The sequence below is a fragment of the Coffea arabica genome, chromosome 2e, assembly GCF_036785885.1.
Source record: "Coffea arabica cultivar ET-39 chromosome 2e, Coffea Arabica ET-39 HiFi, whole genome shotgun sequence".
Taxonomy (NCBI): Eukaryota; Viridiplantae; Streptophyta; class Magnoliopsida; order Gentianales; family Rubiaceae; genus Coffea; species Coffea arabica.
The window spans coordinates 5,648,667-5,673,139 of NC_092313.1; the positions used below are offsets into that span (position 1 = coordinate 5,648,667).

General features: G+C 38.4%; 4 protein-coding genes across 14 annotated transcripts; all 4 read right to left on the reverse strand.

Moving 5' to 3' along the window:
• Window positions 1–3,804: 3,804 nt before the first annotated feature.
• LOC113730379 (probable zinc metalloprotease EGY2, chloroplastic) lies at window positions 3,805–10,706 on the reverse strand. 3 transcript variants are annotated; one of them, XM_027255019.2, is made up of 15 exons: window positions 10,568–10,706; window positions 9,805–9,881; window positions 8,918–9,015; window positions 8,712–8,778; window positions 8,553–8,591; window positions 8,304–8,399; window positions 7,964–8,014; window positions 7,739–7,849; window positions 7,379–7,453; window positions 7,190–7,295; window positions 6,961–7,054; window positions 6,546–6,699; window positions 4,955–5,162; window positions 4,520–4,680; window positions 3,805–4,303 (listed from the first exon to the last, which is right to left on the reverse strand). In XM_027255019.2, exons 1-15 carry the CDS (start codon window positions 10,596–10,598, stop codon window positions 4,055–4,057), a joined length of 1,617 nt encoding a protein of 538 aa, XP_027110820.2. In that variant the 5' UTR covers window positions 10,599–10,706; the 3' UTR covers window positions 3,805–4,054. The 3 variants fall into 3 exon arrangements, with proteins under 3 accessions (XP_027110820.2, XP_071934511.1, XP_071934512.1); XM_072078410.1 differs by having other exon boundaries at window positions 8,517–8,591; XM_072078411.1 differs by lacking the exon at window positions 10,568–10,706 and adding an exon at window positions 10,103–10,243 and having other exon boundaries at window positions 8,517–8,591.
• LOC113731262 (uncharacterized) lies at window positions 10,321–14,099 on the reverse strand. 3 transcript variants are annotated; one of them, XM_072078414.1, is made up of 5 exons: window positions 13,718–14,099; window positions 13,519–13,617; window positions 13,099–13,245; window positions 11,541–11,658; window positions 10,321–11,076 (listed from the first exon to the last, which is right to left on the reverse strand). In XM_072078414.1, the coding sequence occupies exons 2-5, from the start codon at window positions 13,600–13,602 to the stop codon at window positions 10,631–10,633; spliced, it is 795 nt and encodes a 264-aa protein (XP_071934515.1). In that variant the 5' UTR covers window positions 13,603–13,617; window positions 13,718–14,099; the 3' UTR covers window positions 10,321–10,630. The 3 variants fall into 3 exon arrangements, with proteins under 3 accessions (XP_071934515.1, XP_071934513.1, XP_027112222.1); XM_072078412.1 differs by having other exon boundaries at window positions 10,321–11,073; window positions 13,714–14,099; XM_027256421.2 differs by having other exon boundaries at window positions 13,714–14,098.
• Window positions 14,100–15,382: 1,283 nt separating this feature from the next.
• Window positions 15,383–19,150, reverse strand: LOC140036559 (uncharacterized). Of its 2 annotated transcripts, XM_072078419.1 has the most exons (5): window positions 18,391–19,136; window positions 18,192–18,287; window positions 17,841–18,095; window positions 16,610–16,763; window positions 15,383–16,533 (listed from the first exon to the last, which is right to left on the reverse strand). In XM_072078419.1, exons 1-4 carry the CDS (start codon window positions 18,418–18,420, stop codon window positions 16,629–16,631), a joined length of 516 nt encoding a protein of 171 aa, XP_071934520.1. In that variant the 5' UTR covers window positions 18,421–19,136; the 3' UTR covers window positions 15,383–16,533; window positions 16,610–16,628. The 2 variants fall into 2 exon arrangements, with proteins under 2 accessions (XP_071934520.1, XP_071934521.1); XM_072078420.1 differs by having other exon boundaries at window positions 15,383–16,763; window positions 18,391–19,150.
• A 138-nt stretch (window positions 19,151–19,288) lies between these two features.
• On the reverse strand, window positions 19,289–24,201 carry LOC113730380 (auxin transporter-like protein 2). 6 transcript variants are annotated; one of them, XM_072078418.1, is made up of 10 exons: window positions 23,585–24,199; window positions 23,427–23,472; window positions 23,131–23,322; window positions 22,805–22,990; window positions 22,514–22,626; window positions 22,170–22,353; window positions 21,988–22,085; window positions 21,122–21,329; window positions 20,779–21,036; window positions 19,289–19,857 (listed from the first exon to the last, which is right to left on the reverse strand). In XM_072078418.1, exons 3-10 carry the CDS (start codon window positions 23,305–23,307, stop codon window positions 19,657–19,659), a joined length of 1,425 nt encoding a protein of 474 aa, XP_071934519.1. In that variant the 5' UTR covers window positions 23,308–23,322; window positions 23,427–23,472; window positions 23,585–24,199; the 3' UTR covers window positions 19,289–19,656. The 6 variants fall into 6 exon arrangements, with proteins under 6 accessions (XP_071934519.1, XP_071934518.1, XP_071934516.1 ...); XM_072078417.1 differs by having other exon boundaries at window positions 23,427–23,484; XM_072078415.1 differs by having other exon boundaries at window positions 23,131–23,330; window positions 23,585–24,198.
• Window positions 24,202–24,473: the final 272 nt, after the last annotated feature.

Consider the following 24,473-nt stretch of genomic DNA (forward strand, 5'->3'; position numbering starts at 1 on the left):
ACTAGGATTCTTATCATCAGCAAATACACCTATGAATTCAAGTTTTTTTTAATGTATTTTACTGAGAAAGCCTTGATTGAACAGCAATTTTTCAAAGAAAATTTGATACGTTTTTCGTGAACATATTTTTCAATCATTCTTTTATCTCACATATATCAAATCGTTACAGTAATTTTTTTTTACAAAAAAATCTAAAAAAATGCAATCCAAACAAGACTATGCATGCCCCCGCGGGGTAGCTCGAACGGTCCGCCCCCCTCCTTATGGTATGGCGACCTTCCTGACTTGTTCAGGGTTAGAGTCCCGCTGTTAACGTGTTCGGTGTGGAGTGAGGCCTCCTCTCCCGGGCTGCAGGGGATTAGTTGGACCCCGTAAGGATTGACCTGGACACCCCTGTGTCGAAAAAAAAAAAAAAAAGACCATGCATGAATTTTCGCCACAATCCGGTAAAAAGCCGCAGCATTATCTACGTGTTGACGCTTCGAACCACTTCAAAGCTTCCGTCATCTGCTCTGTGCAAAAATCCTGGTCATCATATAAGCAAAGTTTTAGTTAGTTCCGTTGTTAAACTTTTATTCTTCTCTGGGGCTACGTGATAGGACCGGAGCAGCTAAACGAGTTCAACTTCGACCGTACACATCCGGATGACGGCGTTTGAGATCTTTCTGAGGGATATTTTTCCCTTAAAGATATGGACGCTCTAATTTGTCCTCGTTTTTTTCATTGAGTGCCGCCACAAATAAAATCGGCAGTAGCTTTTGCGGCAAAATCGTACTCTCAGTTTTTTCTAAGTAGCGTGAATATTAGACATACTTAAGCATGAGACGGTGACCCAACTGATCAAATTTCTAATCGTTTTGGATTTCGATGACAGTAAGCTATAGCAGATTGAATGTACTTACTGGATTGCATAAGTGTATAGATTTAATTTGCCGACTCATATTCTTAATATATCAGAACAAGAATATTTTGTTTGGATTACTTTTTTTTTGGCAAAAATTTTCTTTTTTATTTCATATACATTAAATCGCGACAATATCTTTTTGTAAAAAAGATTTTAAAAAATAGTGATTCCAACGTGCTCTAAAAATGCATGTACTAATGATATTTTTCGTGCTAGCCATGGTACCAACATCCATATGAAACTCACTTCAAATTTATGCGCCGGCCATCAATTAACCTGCATGGCCAGTCTGATATAGATAGATCTTCCGTATCTGGCACTTTGAATTACGTACTTTAGTTTAGTACTTTCAAGCTAAACACCACCAAAAAATCCTCTACATAGCCAGGTCGCGCGCGACGCGGGTCGGTCCGAATTAGTGGGACAAAGCTTCGGATACCAGGCGGGCAACCAAAAAAAGAAAACCAAAAAATCATCTACATTTTTTTCATTATGGGTTTACATGGTTACATCGAATATAGCAAGCCTATTACAATTTACAAGTACTCATGCTAGCATCCTTTTGTCATGGAATCCCAGAGTCTAGAGAAAGACCATGAGAAGACGGTGAAGGAAACCACATTGAATTTCGCCCTAGAAAACACATGATACATATATTCATCATGTATCATGTGAAATTGACACCACAGTAACAAATATCCAGCAGATATCACGCCAAGGTCCCTCGCAAGAATTTGATATCCAAGAAAGTTACGCCAGTACACACTCTATACTCTGGAGTTTGGTAATCTTTATGAACTTTAAACTTGTTGAAGGTTTTTTGCTACAAACTAAGGTCACAAACGAATCGAATTGCTTGTGAGTCAAAATTCGACTTGAGTTCGGTCAATACTGAGTTTGAGTCCAGTTCGAGGTAAAAAATATTTAATTCGTTAGCTTGCGAGTCAGTTCGATTATATATATATATATATATATTATTTTAATAGTAAAATTACATATAGATTTTTATTATTTTATTATTTGTTAAGAAAATTTATTATTTTATTTATTATTTTTTAAAAAATTGAGCTCGAGCTGTTACATTAATAAAATAATTTTTTTTTTAAATTTGAGCTCGAGCTATTACTTTGAGAACTCAACAAATTCAAGTTTAAATTCGAGTTTGATAAAACTAAATCGAGACTCGATTCGATTAGATCAAAATTCAATTTGATTCAACTCATTTGCAACCCTACCACAAAACGATGATGACGTCTAGACGGAAATGCTTAAAAGTACTTCTTTCCTTAGATCGGTTACGCTAGCCATCCATTTCCATCTTGTTAACTTTTTCCTCTTATAGTCAAAAAAGAAAAAATAGAAAAGATCCCTCATTGTATCATGTTTGATACACGTTCTGCCTTTTTTTTTTTTTAAAAAAAAGGACTTATCAATAGGTAGGTATTAAAGGGCAAAAATAAAAAAGGAAAAAAACTCTGCTGCGCAAAGCATCTATCATGATGGCTAGCGTAACATACTACATACATAGGCAAACGCACAGCCAAGAGCTATCGTCTCATTCAACTTGAACAGTCTTCACCCACCATTCCCAGCTGGTTCTGCCCAACTAATCAAACATTAAATGAGAAATTCAGTTAGCAGTTACATCTTCTTTTGTTATACAGAATTATTTCACCTGTAAATGAGGCGAAAGAGATAAAAGTACTAATTCTCTCCGCTCTCGATCGCCTGGCGGCGGTGGGTGGGGGAGCACGGGATATGCGCATTCATGATTCATTACAAGGCTTCGGACTTAAAAAGACGGATATCAGTCGAAAAACGGTTGAGCTCTAAATCAGTTTGGATAATGTAACGGCGTGGACCAACATCGGAACCAATTCGTCCTGCCCACCTACAGACTGTAAAGTGAAGAAGCTTTGAAACCGAGTCTTAAATGAATGGTTTCGTGTTTTTAACTACTTTGATCTATTGCAGAAAATCATACTACTGCTATATAGCATCTGAAGAACGTGTCTTTGTATTCTGCAACACAAACAAATTACTACTAAAATAAAATGCTGATATTGTTCTAGTGTTTCGTAGGTTGATGTGATTATTTTTAAAAAATTTCTGTTGGAAAAAAAAAAAAAGAAATGTGACAATTGGCCGGAGCTCAACTATTGAGCCCAACAGTCTACGGACATAGTTGTAGTGTTCTGCCGCTTGGAACATGTGGGCGTCATTCTCATTCTGGCAGACGAAAATGAAGTAACAGAGATTCAGATAAAGCCAATCCTCCCCCCCCCCCCCCCCCCCCCCGCCCCGCCCCGCAAAACAAAAAAAACCAAAAAATAAAAAAATAAAACTAAAAACTTAAAAAAGAGATCGTCTGGATTATCCCTATATCAGCAATTGACAAATTTAGCTACAATTAATAATAAATAAATAAAAGACTTTTAGTTGATAGACTAGATCAGATGGATAGACTAGTTGCATGTTTTGTTTGTCCCATTCCCAATTTCTCGGTTGAATGAATGTAGTTAGGAAGAAGATTGCATGCTTCACCAATTGTGTACAAAGACCTGGCGAGCAAACAACTCTGCTCTATATTTCAATAGAGAAATGATCAAATCAAGCTTTCTAGTTAATGAGTTTCTGTAGCAGCTATGCTTCCCATAAGTGACTAATTGGCTGCATAGATGAACAAGGCACCGTAGCAAGGACCATGCTACGATGCTCAGTGAGAAGACCGTTGCATACTAAGAAGTAAACCGACACTTGAAAGCAATGCTTAGTTTTGTGATCATTTCCAAGTTCCACAAGTGAATAAGATGAAGGCTGCAACAAGTAAGACATAGCCTGAGATCCTCATTTCATATCATTCATTCATCGTGGCAAATAAGATATAACATAAATCAGAATGGAAAAAGCAGCACGGCTTCAACCGTCTTGAATATGTACACCAGATTTCCCCCTTATCTGATTGCATTGTGGAACAATTATTTGGAACAACTCATCCCCTTCCAGGAATAGGAATTGTTCCATCTATGAGACCATAATGTACATCACTTTGTCTGAATGATACTAGTTTATAAAATGGTGATTCTCACGAGCCTCAATGGGCTATTGAACAAAATTTCCTACTCTTTTAACTCTTTAACTAATACAACTCTAGAAAGTAGAAATGGCTTCACTAGTGAAAGGGAAGGGGTATGGTAAGTAAACCAACAGGCCTAAAAGCAAAACAACAATTCCAAGGGTGATATAAGTGTTGTCTGGATCAGTAATTTCTTCAGACAAAGGAGCTATTGGCCCTCTCTGCAAGATGAATATCAGAACCACCCAGTAAAATGCCACATCATTAAAGAGTGAGGCTATTCCAAGGAGCCCAATAGCCGCTGCACTCAAGCGAGCTGAAGCCTGCAAAATAATTAAGATTCATTAATTTAACATTCATATGGTGTTATATCTTTATGCCAGTATCTACTGCTTTCAAAAAACGACTAGGTTACAAGTCCAATAAAACTAGGTGACATAGCATGTCAATAGCTCTTCGTGCTTAAGATCACTTTGTTTCCCTTATATTTCTCCTCATCAATGCAGCATGGCTAGAGGAATGCAGTTCTAGTCACATACCTTCCTTCCCCACATGGCAAAAGAAATTCGGCCACCATCTAATTCTCCGGCGGGAATGCTGTTGATGGCATTAATTAGTAGTCCAGCCCATGCCCAGAGTACAAGTGGGTTTACAGATATTGCGGTGCCTTCCTTGAGGACATCTCCAAGAAGTAGCTTAGCTGTAAATGAACAAAAAGAAAGAAGAGGTTTCAGGCCTTCACAGTTGCAAATTTATTACAGGACACAGCTTGACACTTGTATCGGAGCTTCTGCAGTAATTAAACCTAATTGCGTGCAATTATAGATGTCGATAGCAAAAAGAATGAACACATAAAAAGTCAACAGGAAAAAAGCAAAGAAATTATTGTGGCTCGGGTATCCAAGAAAGCTCACTCTTGTGCCTGAAACATATGCTGTAAGGCCTCAAAAAATCTTTGTCAGAAAATTGCTTACCAATGCCCCCAGCTAGAAGTGAATCGTGGAAGACACTAGCATCGACAACAACACCAAGACCATCACTTGGTGGCAAGATAAAACCTAAAAGCAGGAGAAGAACCCCCAAGGAGAACCCAGCTAATGGTCCAGCTGCTGCAAATTTCAAGAGATCCTCCCGCTTCTTCACAATACTCAAAATCCTAGTTATAGCACCAAAAGAGCCTATCTGCCACCAATGAAGCTCTTTCATTAGACTTGCTCTGGCTTCAATGAACAAATAAGTGCAGACGGAGGAAACAAGAGGGACAGGAACTCAGATAAGACTGCAACTTAGATTTTCTGGACTCTCCTTGACAAACAAACAAATCAAAAAACAATGAAGAAGCAATGAGTTTGTTTGGACAAGCCAAATTTGGTTTGTTTAATTTGTTTTCACAAATCCCAATCACCTTTTTATCTTCCCAATCACCTTTTTATCTCACATACATCACATCACAAAAAGTGCTACAGTAAATATCTCAAATAAATCATCCAAATAAACTCTTATCCAAACAAACTCAATGTATATTTGCTTCTAAAGTAGGCATGAAGATTGAAGCAGGCCCAGCTAGGCGTTTGTGCTGATGTAGTGGCTAAGAGCTATGTTACTTGAACTCCGGTATGGATGGATGTTGGATTCGGATATGTGTCTAAGTGTCTAATTTGTCAACTATCTAAAATTAGGATACGGGAACACTTCTAAAGACTCAGACATGGGTATGTGCGTGTGCAGCAAAATATCTAGTAAATATAAGAATTATACAGTACAGCCAACATACAAGTCACAGCTCACTCAGGATTGGAGAATTCTAAAGTAACCAACAAGTCATGGCTCAAAAGGGTTCTAGTGCAATAAGGATTCCAATACAACAAGTCTTCTACATCTATGAGTTTTCTCAACCAGGTCTCCTCCTCTTCCTTCAACATCAGACCTCACATAAGTCAAAGTGTCCAAAAATTTTTCAAACTGTCAGACACATATCCCAAACCAGCACCAGTGTCATGTCATGTTGACACAGGTACTTTGGGGTAAAATAAAGAGTCCAAGTAACATAGGCTATAGATTAGGCCAGGATTGAACACTGTTTAACTCAGAAACTATGGACTTTTGCTTCAACCACAATCCAGAACCACTTGTCAAATCCTCAAAGTGCTATTAACTTTAAAACAAGTGTCATACAGATGAAGTTGGATTGCAGGTCTTCAACAAAACAGAATCTATTGCAAGGCCAAGCTCTACAACAATTTGATCCCACTGATATCTAATTGAGATCATCAGCACATAGATAAACAGCTCTAAAATAAGGAAAGCCAAAAAAAGAGCTTATGCACTATATTCATACCAGATGAACAAGGCATGATACGAATTAAATTTACTCCTAGTTAAACCTTCAATGTCAAAACCTTAGAACATGCTAAAGAATGCATAAATGACATCCAGAACTAAACTCAATGACAGCAATATCTATTGATTCTGAATCTTATGATAACAGAGAGAGGGGGAGAGAGAGAGAGAGATGGAATATAAGCCACCCTCCAGTATAAGGCGTAGAGGAAGGGGATACCTCACCTGCCAACTAGGGATAAAATACGGCACTCCTAGCTTGATTCCACTTTCACTTGCTACTAAAATGTGGCAGACTTCATGGGCACCAAGAACAAGTAATGTTACAAGGGCACCAGGAAGGCCATCCTTCAACAGTTCGAGATTGTCAAAAGTCAATCTGAAGAATGACAGGAAAAATCTTGTAATCACTAAATCTAAATTCAGACTCTTGTTACATGAATGCCACCCACAAGAGAAAAAGATGAAAAAAAAAACAGACAAATGAAAAACATAACCACGCAATCAGTAGAATTAAGGGGATTCCTTGCCCAAAACTTAAGTCAAACTGTTTGTAGTAATTTTGCATAAGGCCAGATACTCCTAAGCACAACAAGTCTAACCTAAACACATTGCATATACAGTTTGATGGAGTACGCACAAGAAGTTTGATTGTAGTGCTGGTACATTTCGAAGAAGTAAGGTGAACAAGGTGACTAATCCAAAAGCCCCTGCTGCAAACCATTCTGGAAGAGCTGCAGAATTCGAAACGAAGTTATGGTCATGCATCAGATCTAGGTGTTTCAGGTTCATCTTGTCTGGATAGACAACCGTGTTGGAAATTTTGGTAATTCGTTTCTGGAAGGAACTCTGCATAGAGAAAAAGTTACCAGTGGTATCTGGTGGCAGGGATTTTCTGGGAACCACAACCGCCACAGGCTTATCATCCTCTGGATTGATCAAAAGGAAAAGCTTATATTCATCTCCAAACTTGTCCTGTGCATAAAAAATGGATCATTTTGGAAAGTCCAAGGCCACAGAACTGCTCAAACTCCAATTCTAGGAGCAAATACACCCACCTCCATTCTCTTTGTTATCTTCTCATAACTTTTTGTAGCTTGCCCACGTAGGTTTCCCTTGAATAGCACTCCACCCTTTAAAAGTTAATTTTTAGGGTCACTAAGAAAGAAATACCAGAGATTGACAACTTTGTCCACTCCATATAATCAAAAACATTAGATTAGAGCAGCATCAGAGTAAACGAGGTAAATGTATATTACTTTTTGAAGATCTTTCACTGGTTCATGAAATTTTACCTCCATATTGCACGATGAGATTAACGAAGATATACTTTAGAGAGCAGCAAAGCCCTTTGTGTTATCCATCTTCAAACAAGAGATCGGTCATTCTATAAAAAGTCAGCTACCTAACTCACTCACCTCATAGGGCTCCTGGCCAGTGACAAAAAAGGTATCAAAACCAAACACTTGATCTCTCAGAACATCAATTGTTTCCTTTGGGATCCTAATTGATTCATCAAGTTGCTGTGGCTGTTTAGATCATATCACAGGGAAAGAAAGAATTCAAATTAAAAACTTCATGCCACATAGAAAAGGGTATGTAAACCCATATGATGTTTCATCAGTATCTCTAGTTCCTATCACCTTCACACCTGGCAGAGGTGATCCAATTGAAACTTGTAAATCCTCGCCATCCTGTAAGAAAGGTGTCAACAGAAACAAAGTTAAGAAATAATTCAGAAGCCGCACAAGGTGCAGGCATCCGTTCCAGAATGTTGTTTCTCCATCTTGTCAGTCTTTACAAGTAAAACAAAAGATTGGGGTATAAAATTCCAAACCCACTATTGGCAGATATAAGAACAGATTATCAACTGGGAAAAAAGGAAGGCTCAAGCGTCAAGTCTAGGCTATGAATCAAGAAATAAGTAATAACTAAATAACCCAAACAAAAGCAATGACGGCATAAAACTAAGATAAAATGCACCTCAGCTCCTCCCGTCTGAGCATCGGTTTCAGGACTGTGCTTCACTTCTAGGCTATTAGACTCGAGCATGCCTGTCTCGGGAGACTGGTGCTTATCCTAATACAACAGTGTATAACCATCAGAAACACTACCTATTCCAAAAATACAAATGAATTTTCCTCAGCACAGTTCTTCGCATCGAACAAAATAAAAACCAACTATAGAAATAATCACATGATCAGAGTCATTTCCCACAACTAACTCACTCACCGACTTCAGCTGATCCTCCTCGTCATGTACGCTTTGATCCTATATTATCAGAGTGGGAATACAAACCACGTCACAGGGAAAAAGGTATCAGCTGTTTCGACTTACATATACTTTATAGGACAAATATCTACTTGAATCAACATAACTACTGAACTTTACCGTCTCATTATTATCGCTTTCAGGATCAATTTCCGTCTCACTCATTCTACAGACAACTTTTCCATTTCTACGGAACAAAGAAAGCACAATCATATACTCATTCAATACAAAAGAAACCCAGAAAACTCAAGGGATAAAATACATACATATAAAAACAGATAAATTTCCGGAATAATAATCTGCATACAAGGTAAGTTTCAAGTTACCTGCGTAATTGGGTAGCCAAAAAATGGGCCTTCAATTTACGACTAATCACCGGAGGAAAAGCTAACGGCTGGGAATGGATTACAGAGCAAGAGCCGCACTGGGATAAAGGCAGGAGACTTGCTTGAAAACTCGCCCCCAAATTCATATTACTAGATGAGTTGAATGAAAAACAAGATTATGCGTACATTGATTTATTTATGTATTTATTGGGAGTAAATGCAGGGTTCTGACAATTTAATAGGTGAAAATCAATTGTTTTGCTTAAACCTTTGCTGGGAGATTGGGAGGTTTTGACAGAAATATCTTATCCGTCTTTTTCTCAAGGGAAGAATATCTCTGGACTGCAGTTCGGTGCCGTATTTTGTTCCTTTTTCCTTTTTTTTTTTTTTTTTCTTGGTTTCAGAATTTTTGTTCGTTGAGGTTTCGCCCGCCGAAAAATGAGAAATCTCTGTTGAGCTGGGATGGTTCTCGTTGGAAGGCTAAAACTTTAAGTGACTAATTAGATTCAGCCACGTGTCACCACAATCCTAATCCTTTTTCAGAACTGGGCCTAATTGGGCTCGTGCCCTGGTTTCAGTGTCCGGCAACCAATGAATAATTGGTTTGAACGAGACGGGGAAGCTTAATAGTCAATAGTTAGTATTGGATAATTGGAATAGTTTTCGTTTTTCTTCTTCTTTTTTTTTTTTTTTAAAAAAAAATTCTACCTGAAAAAGATTCTTTAGAGTCCAAATTAAACTTCGGGAAATAATAAGCTTGATTCGACAGCCCAAAAAAAAAAAAGAAAATTGCAGAGTACGTGCAGAGAATGAATTGAGTGGATGCATGCCCAAGTCTTATGCTGCAAGAGAAGGGCAGAACACAAGTTCAATATTTGGTGATTCACCTTTTCTAATTCTCTACATCCATCAGAGAGACAGAGGACTCGGACGTGGAAGAGAGAGCAGAAAGAGAGTTTGCAGACTGCAAAAACGAACCAATTGACATTAAACTGATGAAGATAATTTCTACCATATAACTTCAACAAATGAAGATAAAGAATACTGAACTTTCCAACTCGTGAAACAAAACAATAAAGACTACTAGTAATTAAGAGAAGTAAATAAAGCCACCGAGCAATAGCAGAGATGATTCAAACATCGCAAGGAGGGTAGAAAACAGACAAAGAACAGTTAGTTAGTTACCTTTCACATGCAGTGATTAAGAAGCGCAGTGCATTTGCGCTACAGCTTAAAACTGCCATTTGCACTAGTAGGTCTAATGGACAGCAATCTCCTGCCCTTCTGCTAGCCATTTCATCCAATCATAGGCAACTTTTTCTAGCATGAACAGATACACACACACACATATATATAGAAAGAGAGGGAGAGAGAGAGAGAGACTAAATTAAGAAACAGAAACATCAACGATCAAAAGGTTTTTACAACCTTTACAAACATGCATAATATTAGCAAAGGGAACTTATACTTTCCTAAACTTCGTTACCCAACATGAAGGTTTGAGGTGAGAAATAATGTAAACTAGCTTGCATGGTTAATCAAGAATGAATCTCAGCGGCATTCACCCTCCCCCTTTTGTCATCTCTTCCTAAAAGTAAAGAGGAATAAAACATATATAAAAAAAAAGAAGGTTTGATATATCAGATGCACCTCTTAAATAACAGTAGCACAGGGAAACCATGAAACAACACACGGAGGGAGGTACAGCGAGACTCAGATATCCTCAGGTCTCAAGTCCCATCTTGAGCTTCGCTTTGCCTTCTTAACAGTTCCCCAACTCAAATCTTCCCACTCTATAGCCGGTTTTAGGTCTATCATATCCTCATCCTCCTCTTCATCACTCTCAAATATCCATCCATTACATGGCTGACGCCTTTTGCTCTGAACGCGCTTAACATTTGGAGGTGAGATCTTAGGAAAAGGAGAGAGCACTGGACAGTTTTCAGGTGGGCTTGAAACACTACTACCTCCTGGTGTTGTAGGAGTCAGAGACGGAGGGGTGAGTATTACACTATTTGCACAATCCTGACTGGAGCCACCTATCTCATCGTTGTCAGAAATGCCAGCAGCCCTCCCTTTCTCACTTGAAGACTGATCCAAGCCAATGTCTTTCCAGCCTTTTCCGTCCCTGCCACTGGATGGAAGCCGGTCTGCATCTTCTGCAAAGCAAAAATAGGCAATATAACTTGTGTAGTCCACAAAACTGCCCCTCAAAATTATTAAATACTTCAATGACCTTATTCTCCATATATTGCCAAATGTTAGCATCTTAAGTACAGCATGGCAGGCATATCTCATAACAGAATCAAAAAAGATATTGGAGGACTTGATAAAAGGTTTGTTGTTTAATTATTTAAATGAAGGTTGAGGAGGATTCTGAATCCTGCTCTACCATTACTATTACTTAGCACCTGCTTGAGCAATAGTTCAAATTTTGAAACATCTAAAGAAGTTTCCAGCCATTATATTGTTCTAAAGATAAAAGAAATGGGAAACTATAAGCAAAAAATAATACATCTTATGTATTGGAACATTAGCTGTGGCTGATCAAACAGCACTGACAACTTCTTGTAAAAGCCACTCCTAGGAAAAACAAGAAAGAAAGAATAGTAAGCATCATTACCTTTGGTGTTTGCCTCCAATTTATTCTCAACAACCTTAGAGCAATTGGCTTCCGAAACTACACCAGAGGGCTCTGCTAAAGCATGTTCTGCAGCCCTTTCATCTTGCAAAGAGATATTCTGGAAAGAACATGCAAACATGAGCAAAAAATTGGCGATGCCACTTAACTGCTGCAATTGGAAATTCACTTTTGCCCAATGCAACCTGATGAATTAGGCACAATTGCACTAATACTCTTATCTGACATTTCTAGCACTGCAGCTTGTGCTGCATGGTGGAATGAATGAAATATTATGACCAAATGTTGCGGTAACTTACTTAGTCTGGGTTTGAAGACGCAATTATGAAGAAAGACCATGAACCTGTCCATTTGCATAACTCAGTATAATAGTTACCTAACCTAGTCCACTCCTAGCACATGACCAGACCATAGAATCAATAATACGAAAAAAAAAATTCCTTGGATGGTCACCGAAAAGATATAACATTGTTGAGAACATATCGAAATTATTTTGTCCATGCATTAAAGGAAGGCCCTAGTTAAGAATCTAAATATGTTCTTGTTTCTGGATACCAAATCCAGCATTCTTTTTGTGATCTATCTTGTCTTCATGGGTGGTTGGAAAAACAACTGTCTTCTGGTGCATCATTGTAATTGAAAACCAGATAAAGCAGAGACAAGCACAGAAAAAATAAGTTTGAAGAGGAGATGAATGATCACATTGAAAGTCCAGAAAGTACTACCAATAAAATCTATGAAAAAGATGCAAGAGGTACAAACAGAGGGTAAAAAACATGACACCTTTGCATGCATGCATCGACAGAAGTGGTCACGAAAGCCATAGTATTCATATGACAAAGTGGAACCAGTGTTGCTACAATGATAATCTAGTACAGAATGGCTGAAGTGGAGGCAATCAGTTATAGCAGATTGTAAGATGAACTTACTAGAAGTAAATCCACTTCGCTAACTTGATACATTTCTGACATGTCAAGTTCTACATAAACGGATTGCTTTTTGCATCAAGGTTCCATCTCAAATGTAATGTCGATGCAGTATTTAAACCAGGAAAATCCCTAATAGCAGGATTAGACTAAACAGTTACGTAGTGTTAATGAGCATATCATTTGACTTACAGTGTGAAATTTCAAAATGAAGCCTGCAACAGGATGACTATATCTTCAGAGTATGGGAGAAAGAACAGAACAAAATCAAGAAAATTTGGAATGCCCACATATTTCCTTAATAATTATTTGCACCTCGGCAGAATATACGAGGCACGTATGTCCATCCTCGTAACACCTCATTTTGTTTTACATTATACTTCAGAGTAATGCACGCTTTTGTTTATCATTAATACAAGCACTTTGCCTTAGTATCTTCAGTGCAAAAGGGCAATATTTGTTTTCACATTTCTTTTTCTTTTTTTTCGTTAAGTGCCTCAAAACAAATAAATAACATGAGTAGCTCATACTTTGCAGTCATAAAAGCAATTAAATTTAAAACACAATAAAAAAAGAGGCTGAATGCTAAACAAATATTACCCCAATACTAATACCTGTGGCAAAGCATCCTCTTTCTGATTAGGAGGAGCATCGTGCCGATCATTTAGCTCTTGATCCAGCAAAAGCGCGTCAACCAATACTTGGTAAGAGCAGTCCTCGATGAAAAACCAGCCCTCATCTCCTTGATCTCCCTCATACTCCTAAATATGAACAGAGAAACAAACATCCACAGGTAAGCACCGACAAAACCGTCCCCCAAAAATAAAAATCAGAAAAACAAAATAGGAAGATAAATCTTTGTCTTTCAAAAACAGATTGCAGTAAAACAAAAGGGCAGAAGTCAGCCGATAATAAGGGAAGCCCCCTTAAAATCACTTACTACTTCCTTATGTAAGCTACATTTTTGTTAATATACAGGGTTTTTCGGAGGCCAAACAAGGGGGAACAAAAAGAGTAAAAAGACTCGGGCGTACTTTGAGCAGCTCTTTTGCTACCCTCTTCACAATTTCCTCAGGAAACCCATAGTTTTTCGTCATGGCATCAACGGCTGCGTCCATCCTCGTATCCCGGGACTGAAAAAACCCCCTCAAAAAAGATGTCAAAAAGAGCGTGGAAAATAACCATGAACAAAAGAAAATCAGAGCTGGAGAAAGTTGATGAAAGAAAACCTTCCTAGATCTTCCTCTAGGGGCCATTATGAATAGCTCCAAAGGTCGTCAGCTCTCAACCCCCTTCACAGTTCGAGACAGTCCTTTTGCCAGAAAAAGGGAGAAAAAATAAAGACACCGGAGCTCTTTGGCGATGACCCCGTACGGTACCACTATTCTGGTATTAAAGTATCCAGCGAACACAATTTAACAGGGTCAAAAAAGAGAGGGAGAAACTTTGGGTGGAGAAAATTGAAGAGTAACAAAAAGGAATATCAACACAAAACAGAGTGCGGGGAAAGTGCAGAGGGATTTTTGGTTAAGATGGCAGAAAGGAGAGAAGAGAGGGGGAGGCTGTCCGTTGTCTCGTCGTGGGCGCTAAATATGGCAACGAGAGAGTGATGAGTGAGGACCGACTTTGGCTTTTGCTCGTAAGCAGCTACAGTATGTGAGTGTAACGTACGTACGGCACGGCACGGTACGTACGTGGCAATCGGGGAGAGGTTGTGATGTGGTAGGCCCCATTTGCATTCACCAGTTCATGTTCACTTCATGGGGGAAAAGCCACGTAGGCCTCCTCCTTTTGTTACTTAAAATTGCTTGGGCCTCAACAACCTCGGAAAACCTTTAAATCTTATAAAATTTACGAAATCAGATTCATTGGGTTCACAACCACTAGGTCCACTACTCCTTCAGGCTTCAACCATATGGACAGAGTACACAACCCAAAAAGAGTACACTCTTGCAACTTTTTCTGAAGCCTCTTTTCCTCCTAACATTTTTCTGACCCCCCAAAAAAAAAATGCATTTGAATGGTAGATTAATTGGGATGGTTTTTTGAAAGAAATACTGAAGCACTCTTCTTTTTTTTTTTTATGTGATCTATGTGAGATAAAAAGATGATTGAAAAATGTATTGATGATTCTTGAAAGAAAACTAACTGATCAAAAAAATTTATTTTTTAAGCTCATCAAAAATTTTGACTTCAGTAAAAGCTTATAATTTAGAATTCGAATCTTGTATTTAACACAAAAAAAAATAATAATAATAAAATAAATAAAAGTCACAAGTGCTCGTTTTGGGTTCATAGGTGCTTTAATGATATGTACGACCTAATATCGTGTCTTGTGACCATGGTTCAAAGTCTCGGCTCAGTTATCACTAGAACAGATTTCTCCCGTTCTAATATCGAGACGAGATGACTCCGAGATACATGGATAGTTTCAGTTGAAATATCGACCGAATCACTGAGAATTGGGTAGAGAAGTTTCCGATACAGATAGTCTCATTGAATTAGCCCAAATCAAATTGCAAATTTACATTTTATAGATTTTTTTTGCTAATTTTTTTATTATTTTTGTTCAGCAAATTTTTGAATATTATTCACAATTTTTAGGATATTAAATACTTTAAAATTTACATCTCACCGAGACAATGACCGATATACCGAAATCGATGTAAAATAATCTAGACTGTGACTGTGACTGCGACCGCGACTTTGATCCATGATTGTGACGGGTTAAAGAGTACGGATGTTAAGCGGCCTATTTAGCATAAATGGAATTTTAGTTGGCATCACTTCAACCCCATCAGAAACATTTGTTTGAAATAAAGCTAGTTAACAAAATTTCAAGTTATAAAAATATAAATATAAGCTGGCTAAACCGAGTGATATAAACATAAACTGTGATTGGCATTAATCGAGGAGTAAATATTATTATGGTGACATTTCGAATTCTAAATTTTAGAGTTTCGCTCACATCCAAATATTTTACTTTCAGTATAAATTTGCACTTATTTTCGAATTCTAACAACAAAGCATTTGCTGAATTCACAAAGGTTATGTGTATCAGCTGGCATCACAAATCCTAGAGGGCCAACATGCTAATTCTTCTCCAGCCACAAATGAGAAGCAAGAAAGAGTTGATCCAACTTCATATCCTTCTTATATGGAATAAAATTAGCTCACTTCACTTTTTACAAAAGGACAAAGAATTGATAAAACTTCTGGTCCCTTCTTTTTCCTTTTTGTGCCAAGCACGTTTTCTTCGTAGTTTCTCTTTTTCCTTGAAGGAGTACTAGGTGATGTATTTCGTTTCAGCTTCTTCCTTGTTTTCACCCCTCTAAATAAGAAGACAGTGGTGGTGATCTTCACAGTAACCATTGGCAAAAAAATTTTCCCTGCATTAAATAGCTCTAGTGGGGAGCAAAAGGGGAAAACAAGATGCCTAGATTATATACATGACAAGTACAATATGAAAAGCTTCAAAGCATATGCCCAGCGTCGTTTACTATTTGCCTCCTAGTTTTTAACATCGTAATCAGGAAAGTGTAATCTCCAACAAAATTACCTTTGGGGCTCTGCCAAGTACCTATGGTCCGCGGGGGAACGAGAGACTTAACCAACCACGTATGTAATCCAGGATTATAACATGTCCAATAAGCCGCTGCATAAAGAAATATTGCAAATTTTTACGTTGTACTGGGGCTGCATTTGGCCCAACCTACTCCAAATCCTATTTCCATGGCCTGATTCAAGATGCTGTTTTGCTACACTGCAACGAAATTTATTAAGTAGTTGAAAAGGAAACAGGAAATTCACAACTGTGCATGTGGGAATTTGACATCAACTTGATAAGATGCTGGCTAACCCAAAGGAGAAAGAAACATAAGCAGCTACTTAAGGAAACATGAGCAGCTACTTACTTCTGCACTTCTGGTGCAAGATGTCATATTTACAGCTGTAGATGATGGTGCGCCAGTAATTAGCGCATCTATAACCACCAATATCTAAAGTTTGCGTAGTAGTTAACTAGTAACATCAGTTTGGGTTAGAGATATCTGCAAAGCGAAACGGCAGAAGATCATAATTGGCAATTTGTCCATTTACCACATCATTTTGGAATAGCACCATTACCAGGAGGCAGCGATAGAAACTAATCTTCCTCATCATCAGCATCGAGCCATCCACAAGATGGTTTTTGTGTTTGGTTAGTCAGTACACAGTCCATGGGAGAGTAAGTTGGAGCAAAGTCCACCGGTGGACCGAGTTGAGGTTGCCCAGAGTCATCCTTCAATGAGTAGGACTTGGTTATAGCTTAGATACAATGCAGATTTTAAAGGTACAAAAGGTACAATGCAGTTATAAATTGGTCTGAAAATCAATAGAAAAGTTAGTTCTGAATCTTCTGATCGGATGCTGCAGATCATATATACAAGGGAGACATCCCAATCAGATTATATCAAGTATATGCAAATTTTTCAAGAAGCCCCTACAGGTAAGAAAGTACTAATGAATCACCAACTCCCCCAAAAAGTACAGATGCATTCGTCTAAACTCTCAACACTTCTTCACAACAAGGGAGTGCATATTCTACGGTACGATCAATTAGCAATATAACCCAAATTTTACCAAGTAGTAGCAGAGACACAGTTATTTTACCAAAAACCTCTGAACTCTTCGGGGATGTCTGCTGCGTCATTACTGTATATAGAGAAAGTTCAACACGATTACACCAGAAGAGCTGTCATTTTCCTTTGCTTCAGAAAATTTTCTCATGGAAAATCAGCGTTGACATTTCGAAAATCCGTAACTGAAGGGAGAAACTTAGTAAGCTCTAAGCTCTTTAAAATTGTGACAGAACATTTGACGGTAACCAACAGAACAAAAAATTCAATAGCAAGCACAATAAAGCTAATTGGCTTGTTGCAAGCAATTGGTACTTCTCTAATCGTTCACATTAGCATTCTACACATTACTTGTGCTGTATTTACAGGATGTTTCTGTCAAATTTGACAGCAAGTCATTTTAGTTTCACTGATAAGTAAATTCCGATGATTGGTGTTATGCAAATTGAAAGAATGAAATTGTCAAATTCTTTCTGATAAGTAAATCCTGATATTTGGAGTTATGCAAACTGAAAGATAAAATTGCAATTCTGTGGGGTATCAAGACTCCGACTTCTGAAGGCCAAAAGTGTGGATTACTTGACTGATTTAGTCCCCTTCTTTCTCAAAGCTGTAATATCAAACGCTGATAACCTAATCATATGCTATGAATCCTTACAGTCGCTATCAATTTCTCTTCCAAGTGCTCTAATTAAAAAATCAGCAAAGTTACTAAATAAATGGAAAAAAAAAGGCATTACCTTGGAAATGAAGTGATGGTGGGTCTGAGAATTTTTGCTTGGACTTTTCTCAGCATCAATCTCCACTGGTAGACACTTTTGTTCCTGGCAGCGCTCTTCCTTATCACACATCTCTTCTAGTGATCCAGATTTTTCACCACTCCCACTTCCATCATCTCTTCCTGCTCTGCCTTCTTGCTGTCCTTCAATAATCGTTTCAATGAGGAGCTTGTAAGAAGCCTCCTCAATGAAAATCCATCCATCCTCCCCATAAACCTTGACGGGGGGAAAAAAAAAAAAGAAAAAACCCATTCAAAACAGCAGCGAAATAGGTGGGAATTTAGTTACAAGGAATCGAGTAACATTGGAAACCTTGAGCAAGTCTTTGATGGATTTGCGAACAACATCATCCGGGAACCCCATCGGACGCATAGAATCCAATGCGGCATCAATTCTCATCGAACCAACCTGCAAAGGAAAATCTTTCCCATAAAAGTCCAGTCTTTGAAGGAAAAAATTAGAGACAAATTTAAAAAAACAAAATGCTGTTGGCAAGTGTAAAAGTATAGACCTTTCTGCGTCTATTTCTTGGGGGAGCCATGTTTTTTAATTCTAGGAGGAAGGGTGAGGAGTAGCTGAACCACAAATAAGTTAAAAGTTTAGTACTAGTTCACACTTCACAGCTTTGGCATGGGAAGGACTAAAGATGGAGTTCAGATTGATTCCATGCGTGAGAAATGGGAAACTACAAAAGCGAAGGGAATATGGAAGTTGAGCAGTCCAGATGGGCAAAAGCGGCCGTCTGGGCAAAATTGGGGAAGGTGATTTCATTTATCGGGTAACAATAATAATATACTGTACTACATATTTTTGGTTTGCATAAACTGTGCAAAGTTTTGTACACTATCCTTAACGATTGAAAGCATTTTCCATTATCTGCCTTCTTGCAAATTTGGGAGTAGTATAACTTGTGCAGCGCGATATTCAAAGAGTTGCTGGGATTTTGAGGTTGCACAAAGAAATTGGGCGGAGATCCAAGATTCCATGCTCCTTGGTCTTCGGGAAATTATTGCTAGCCGACTTTATTTTGGAAACTGGGAGAAAATCCGCCTAACTTCCAGCCCATCCCGCAAATTCCCGCAAACGATTAGGGCCAAGCAAGCAGTAAACCCTGACTCCAGTTTTGCACTTTGGACCGGTATCACTGGGGAATCATTAATTGTGTTGGACCTTACAAGTCTCCAAGAATTTTTTTTTTTTCTTAATGAGCTACGTTTCATAATAAGTTGAATGTTCATGGAGGAATCATGTAGTTTTACAAGTTAAATCAGAAATGGATATTGCAAAGTATTAGCATAAATTCCAGGCACGAGCTTTGTGGATGCATCAAAGAAACTATCTTGTCAAACGGAACCCGGGTAAAGACAACACATAGCAGTAGTGTCGTGTCAATCACACGGTAGATGAGGTGACCCAAGAAAATCTTTGCCTTGAGAACTTCATTGACAAAGAACTGAAGGGTTGGCAAATGACAATAATGTAATGCAGATGCCACGCCGTGCTAAAACTTTGACTAACTAGCCTGTAGAACCTAGTCGTACAAGCTTCAGAATTTAACAAAATCTATTACATACTATGTGATAAATGATGATATTACTACTAATAGAGACTTGGCTATTTTGCGTTTGAGCCTAAAAAATTATCAACAAGCATCCAGTACTAGAGACTAGTGCATCGATCATACATATGCTGAACAAAAATATTGGGAGAAACAACAGCACACCGCACACAAGTGGACATTGCGAGGTGGTTAGTATGATGCTAATTGCATCCCGACTCAGTGATGATGTGCAGGAGGCTTGCACTGATAGCATTTGGCAAACAGACCAAATGAATCAACCTGATTGATGAAGTTGCTCATGCTTGCCCACCCTCCGAATCCAAATCCAACCACGAAAACCCATCCCACCACGAATGTGTTCAAAACAAACATGGCGGTCCAGCTCGGTAGGAAGAATGGTGGCTTTTCTGCAGCATTCTGGACATCCAACATCAGGGTATCGTAAATTTCATAGTCCATAAACAACTGCAATAAAGTACCACGCTATCGTGCAAAATCTCTTACTAGTTCCTTCAAGATGCCAAACCAAGAAAGTAGTCTGTCAATACATATTAGATAGCATGACAAAATGTGGACAACGATAACAATATATCTGGCAACCCTAGTAGAGTAGGTATTGGTGGGTCAGCTAGCCAGCTCAATGTAGGATGTGACTAGCATTAGCAGGACTGACTGCTGCAAATAACCAATGACAAGGAAACTCTACCAAACCTATCTCGTAAATTTGCTGATATGGATTCTTTCAACCGCGAGTAAAATTCATGGGTTTATTTCTGAGTCCCCTTGAAATCTAAACCAGTAAAAAGTTAAAATTGGGACTTAGCCAATATCACATAATTGTGCTTTCCTATTTGCCTCACATGAATGATAGTGATGCTTTTCTAATCTCCCAGGGATCACTGAATCTTCTCTTGTTTATCTTACTAGATACGTCGATGTTGCTCATACTCTCCAGCTATCTAAAGGCTCCATTTATAGCGTTTTTGGATGTGCTCTTACTACGATCACCTGTCGTGGAAGCCTATATGTACTCTTCTGGTGTGACAATCAAGAAAGAAGCTAGAAGGAGCTAGCTGACTATTTAAGATAAAGTGCTCAACCCCACCATTGATGCCTACAGAAGTTTGAAATGTCCGTATGCCAAATAATTTCCCAATAATTGATTTTTGAAACTATAATTCGCAATGCTCCATGGCTAACCAGTCACAGTCAATTTCGACACAAGGGTTAGCCAAACATATGGTGTACCAATCGTGGATAGTAAATAACCAAGGGGGACAGTTCCAGCAAGTAAAAAGCATCCAAGTAATGAAAGCCAAAAGAGAATGGAACAGTTACCTGCCGCGCTGAGGCCTTTCGGTAAGTAAGCATATGTGCAAGAGAAGGGATAATGTAGACGGTGAAGCTGACTAAAAGTGCTCCCACAGCTGAATTGATTGGCCCAAAGAAGGGAAATATTATGGCCAGGAACCAAATTGGTATTACCACCGGTATCCTGACCAATGCCCTTAAACATATGCTTTTTGTGTCGTGCATCCTTACCACTTTTTCCCACACAAAATACAGAGGGGTGCAAGCAAATCCAAATGTTATGAACTGCATCAGAGCCATTTAATTAAAATAATCATCAATTACACTAGTCAAATGTGAGAATTTAGTCAAAGAAATAGTGACTAAAGACCTGATGGATTAGCATTAGAATAACAGCTGCATCACGAAAACCAGTGCGAGGAAGTAGTGAGAAGGCATTTGCATGGTCAAGGAGCTGGTCACCGAAGGCCCAATAAACAGCAGCAGCCGATGGAATTGTTAGTGTGAAGACGTAGATGGTCGCAAACAGATACACGTACTTGAATTTCCGCGGCTTCCACATTGCATGCATGATCTCCCTGAAGGAACCAAGACTCTTGCATTAGTACATTAATCCATGACCGATTTGTATTTTATACTGTCACCTGTCAAGACAAACAGAAAAGTGGGACATCTGACTTGTGTTTTAGATACTTGCTATATTCACCATCAGCTTGACATATATCACAACAAACCTATTGAATATAAGCCTGTCCATATAATTGAACTGATAACGTTACAGTCCCATTCCAAATGACAGGCGAATAAATGCTTTAGAGATTGTATTCATCCTGCAGAATAACGCTTGTTTCCAGGATAGATTTAGTCTCCATTTATCCTACAAGGATCATGATCTTCATAAACAACTGATACATGTAACAACTCAATTTTAATACCAAAGCACATGCATTTTATCGAGGAAGTACTCATGTGTAGCGCCTTCTAATATCTTTACCTGACAGATAAATAATCAGCTTTCTGATAAAACATCTCTAAATTGCTCTTCAAATAGTCTTTTTAAAACTTGTTCAATTAAGGAGCATAGTTAATGTTAGTGGTCTTATACCAGATCTGCAAACATGTGTGCTCTTACTTGATAAGAAGATTTCCCAGTATAAAGAACCGTTAAAAGACAAAAGATTTCCAAAGGGGTTTTACATATGGAAATTCCCCCGCAGAGTTGAAGAAACTACTCACACAGTGACAGCATGACCACCGAAAGTGTAAAGTACGTTGGTGGCACCAGTAAAATACAATACCAGTTTTGTTGGGCCAGAATGTTTTACCCCATCAACCTACAAAAGAGAAAAGTAATTGCTGATTTAACAACAATTTCCGAGCAAAAAAGTTAGTGATGATCAGCATCGTTTCCATCATACCTGGCCATGAATAAGGGCCGCAATAGCCAGGTACCATGCAGTAAAAGTGGTCATGCCCAGACCCAAAAATGACCAAATCCTGTAGTTGTGAAACGAGGGGATGAACACGGTAGTTGCACAACACGCCCCAAATATGTATGTCCATGTTCTCTTGTCCAATCGATCATTAATGTAATATATATTGCTGCACTTACAAGAATAACAAGATAAGTAAACTAAGATAAAAAACTTAACCAAACTTTGTAATCAAAATTTGCAAAATCTAAAGAAAGTGCTAACAGCCTAGCAAATCAAAAAAGAGAAATTGGCCTTTTGCCAAGTCTGATGATTAAAGATAGACTGACCTTGCACAAGCTATAAGCTGTATAACAGAACCAAACAGGAGGAAAGTGCAATTAAAAGCTAATCCAACAGCTTTCCATTGTGGACCCAATAAACCATCCAACACCTCGTACCACTGCGTAGACAGGTAGGAACACTCTAGTTTGTTTGAAAAAAAAAAAAGCATATTCTTAAACTGCTTGCAGACTATAATGGTGTTAGTATTTAACTATTTATTCAGTTAGTGGGGAAAAAGGCATAGACGGATTTTCGGGTTCCCCAGAAATGTTTGCAGATTCGCATATAGAGCTAACCTGAATAACATGGTTTTTGAAGCTGACATTCTCCTTCTCCTTTCTGGTCCGGTACTCAACATAGAGGACACTGATCAGATAAGCAGTCCAGCTGCCTAACAAACCATAAAATACCTGCAGAATTACTCCTGAAAGCATTCCCAGTTGGGAGAAAGAGTATGGCAAAGTCAATAGAACCTGTGCCACCTGCGATCAAATAAAGCCAATACTCGATTTTTATTTCTTTCGTATTTTCTGTTTTTCTTTAGGCACTATCGAAATAGAATTCTGCTTGTAAAAAAAAAAACACTTTAACAATGTGTGGAGGGTAATTTCAGAATTATAACCTGATTTGAGGCGCAGCTGAACCAAGCATCATAAACAGAGCCTCCATGCCAGAATAAGCTTTTGAACCTATGGATAGGCTCATGATCTACTCTTCCTTCCTCTCCTCCGTCAGTTCCGTCATTCACACTTGCGTCCCCAGCGACAATAGCTTCTTCAGCTTGTTTCTGTGGCACCATTGCTTTTTCCCTTCTCTGAAACTCTGAAACTGAAACAAGTTAAAACTAACCCACACTTCTTCGTTACAAAACAAGAGAAATACCACCAAACCGAACTCTCAGACAAAAAAGTCCTCCACCTTCAGCTCTTGGAGGGGTGTATCACCACTTTAGGCCAAATAAGTCCTGTAAATACAGCTAAAAAGTATAGCCAAAGAATGTACATGAGTACGAAAATAACTATCATCTTAACCACTTTAAGTAGTAAAGATAATCAGAGATTTGACCCCTAGTTTACCTTTTTCTAGGACAGTGGCAGAGGTCAGTGCTGTATTATTTGTACAGATTTCAGTCGGCGGTCACTACTTCTCAGAAAGTTGTTTTCCAAGGTCAGTCAGAGACCAGCCAGGAAAGTAGTAAATGCCCTTCAACAATTTTCACCAGCAGAGATCTTTCTTTCACCACTCTTCCAATCTATGGCTATCCACCAATAAATGCACCCTTTAATCTGTTTGAGACAATACAATGGGCTCTACTAGCAAAGGCAAAGACAAAACACATCAACTTTTTGAGCAAGTGAACTCGAAAAATGGAATTGCCCACACACAAAGTTCGCTTCTTGCGTACACTAATGACTAAACAGGCCTAAAGGGCTCCGTATCTTTTCTTTTCCAGTCTAGATACTATCTCCAATCTCCATTCATGAATCAAGACGTTTGGGCAGAGGAAAGAGTTATAACGAGCAAGAGGTTTGCAGGATGAGACCCTGGTTTTCAACAGGGAAAAGAAAGGATACTTTCTTACTCTTTTATTAAGCTCTGGAGAAGTGAAGAAGGCGATGAAACGCGAAATCTACCTCTCAACTGTTTCCTCGTTTAATTCTCTCGTATGTTGTTGTCTTTCAGTTTCTGAGACACTGACGGATTTTATTAGTCAGGGAGCTTGGGTTCGCTCATGACTGTATACTCATTATTGTGGGTTTTTTTACTCTTTTACGCTTCCTTTTTTTGGTAGTAATCAGTATACAGTTTGGTCAATCCTACAAAATTATGCATAGAATTTATTTGACCCAGGAATTAACGATGCACTCAATAGCATCAGAGCAATTTTTCTCTTTTTATTTCTCTTTTTTAGATTTTACATTGAAAGATGGTTCCCACCCACAAAGCGAAAATATTTAATGCTGA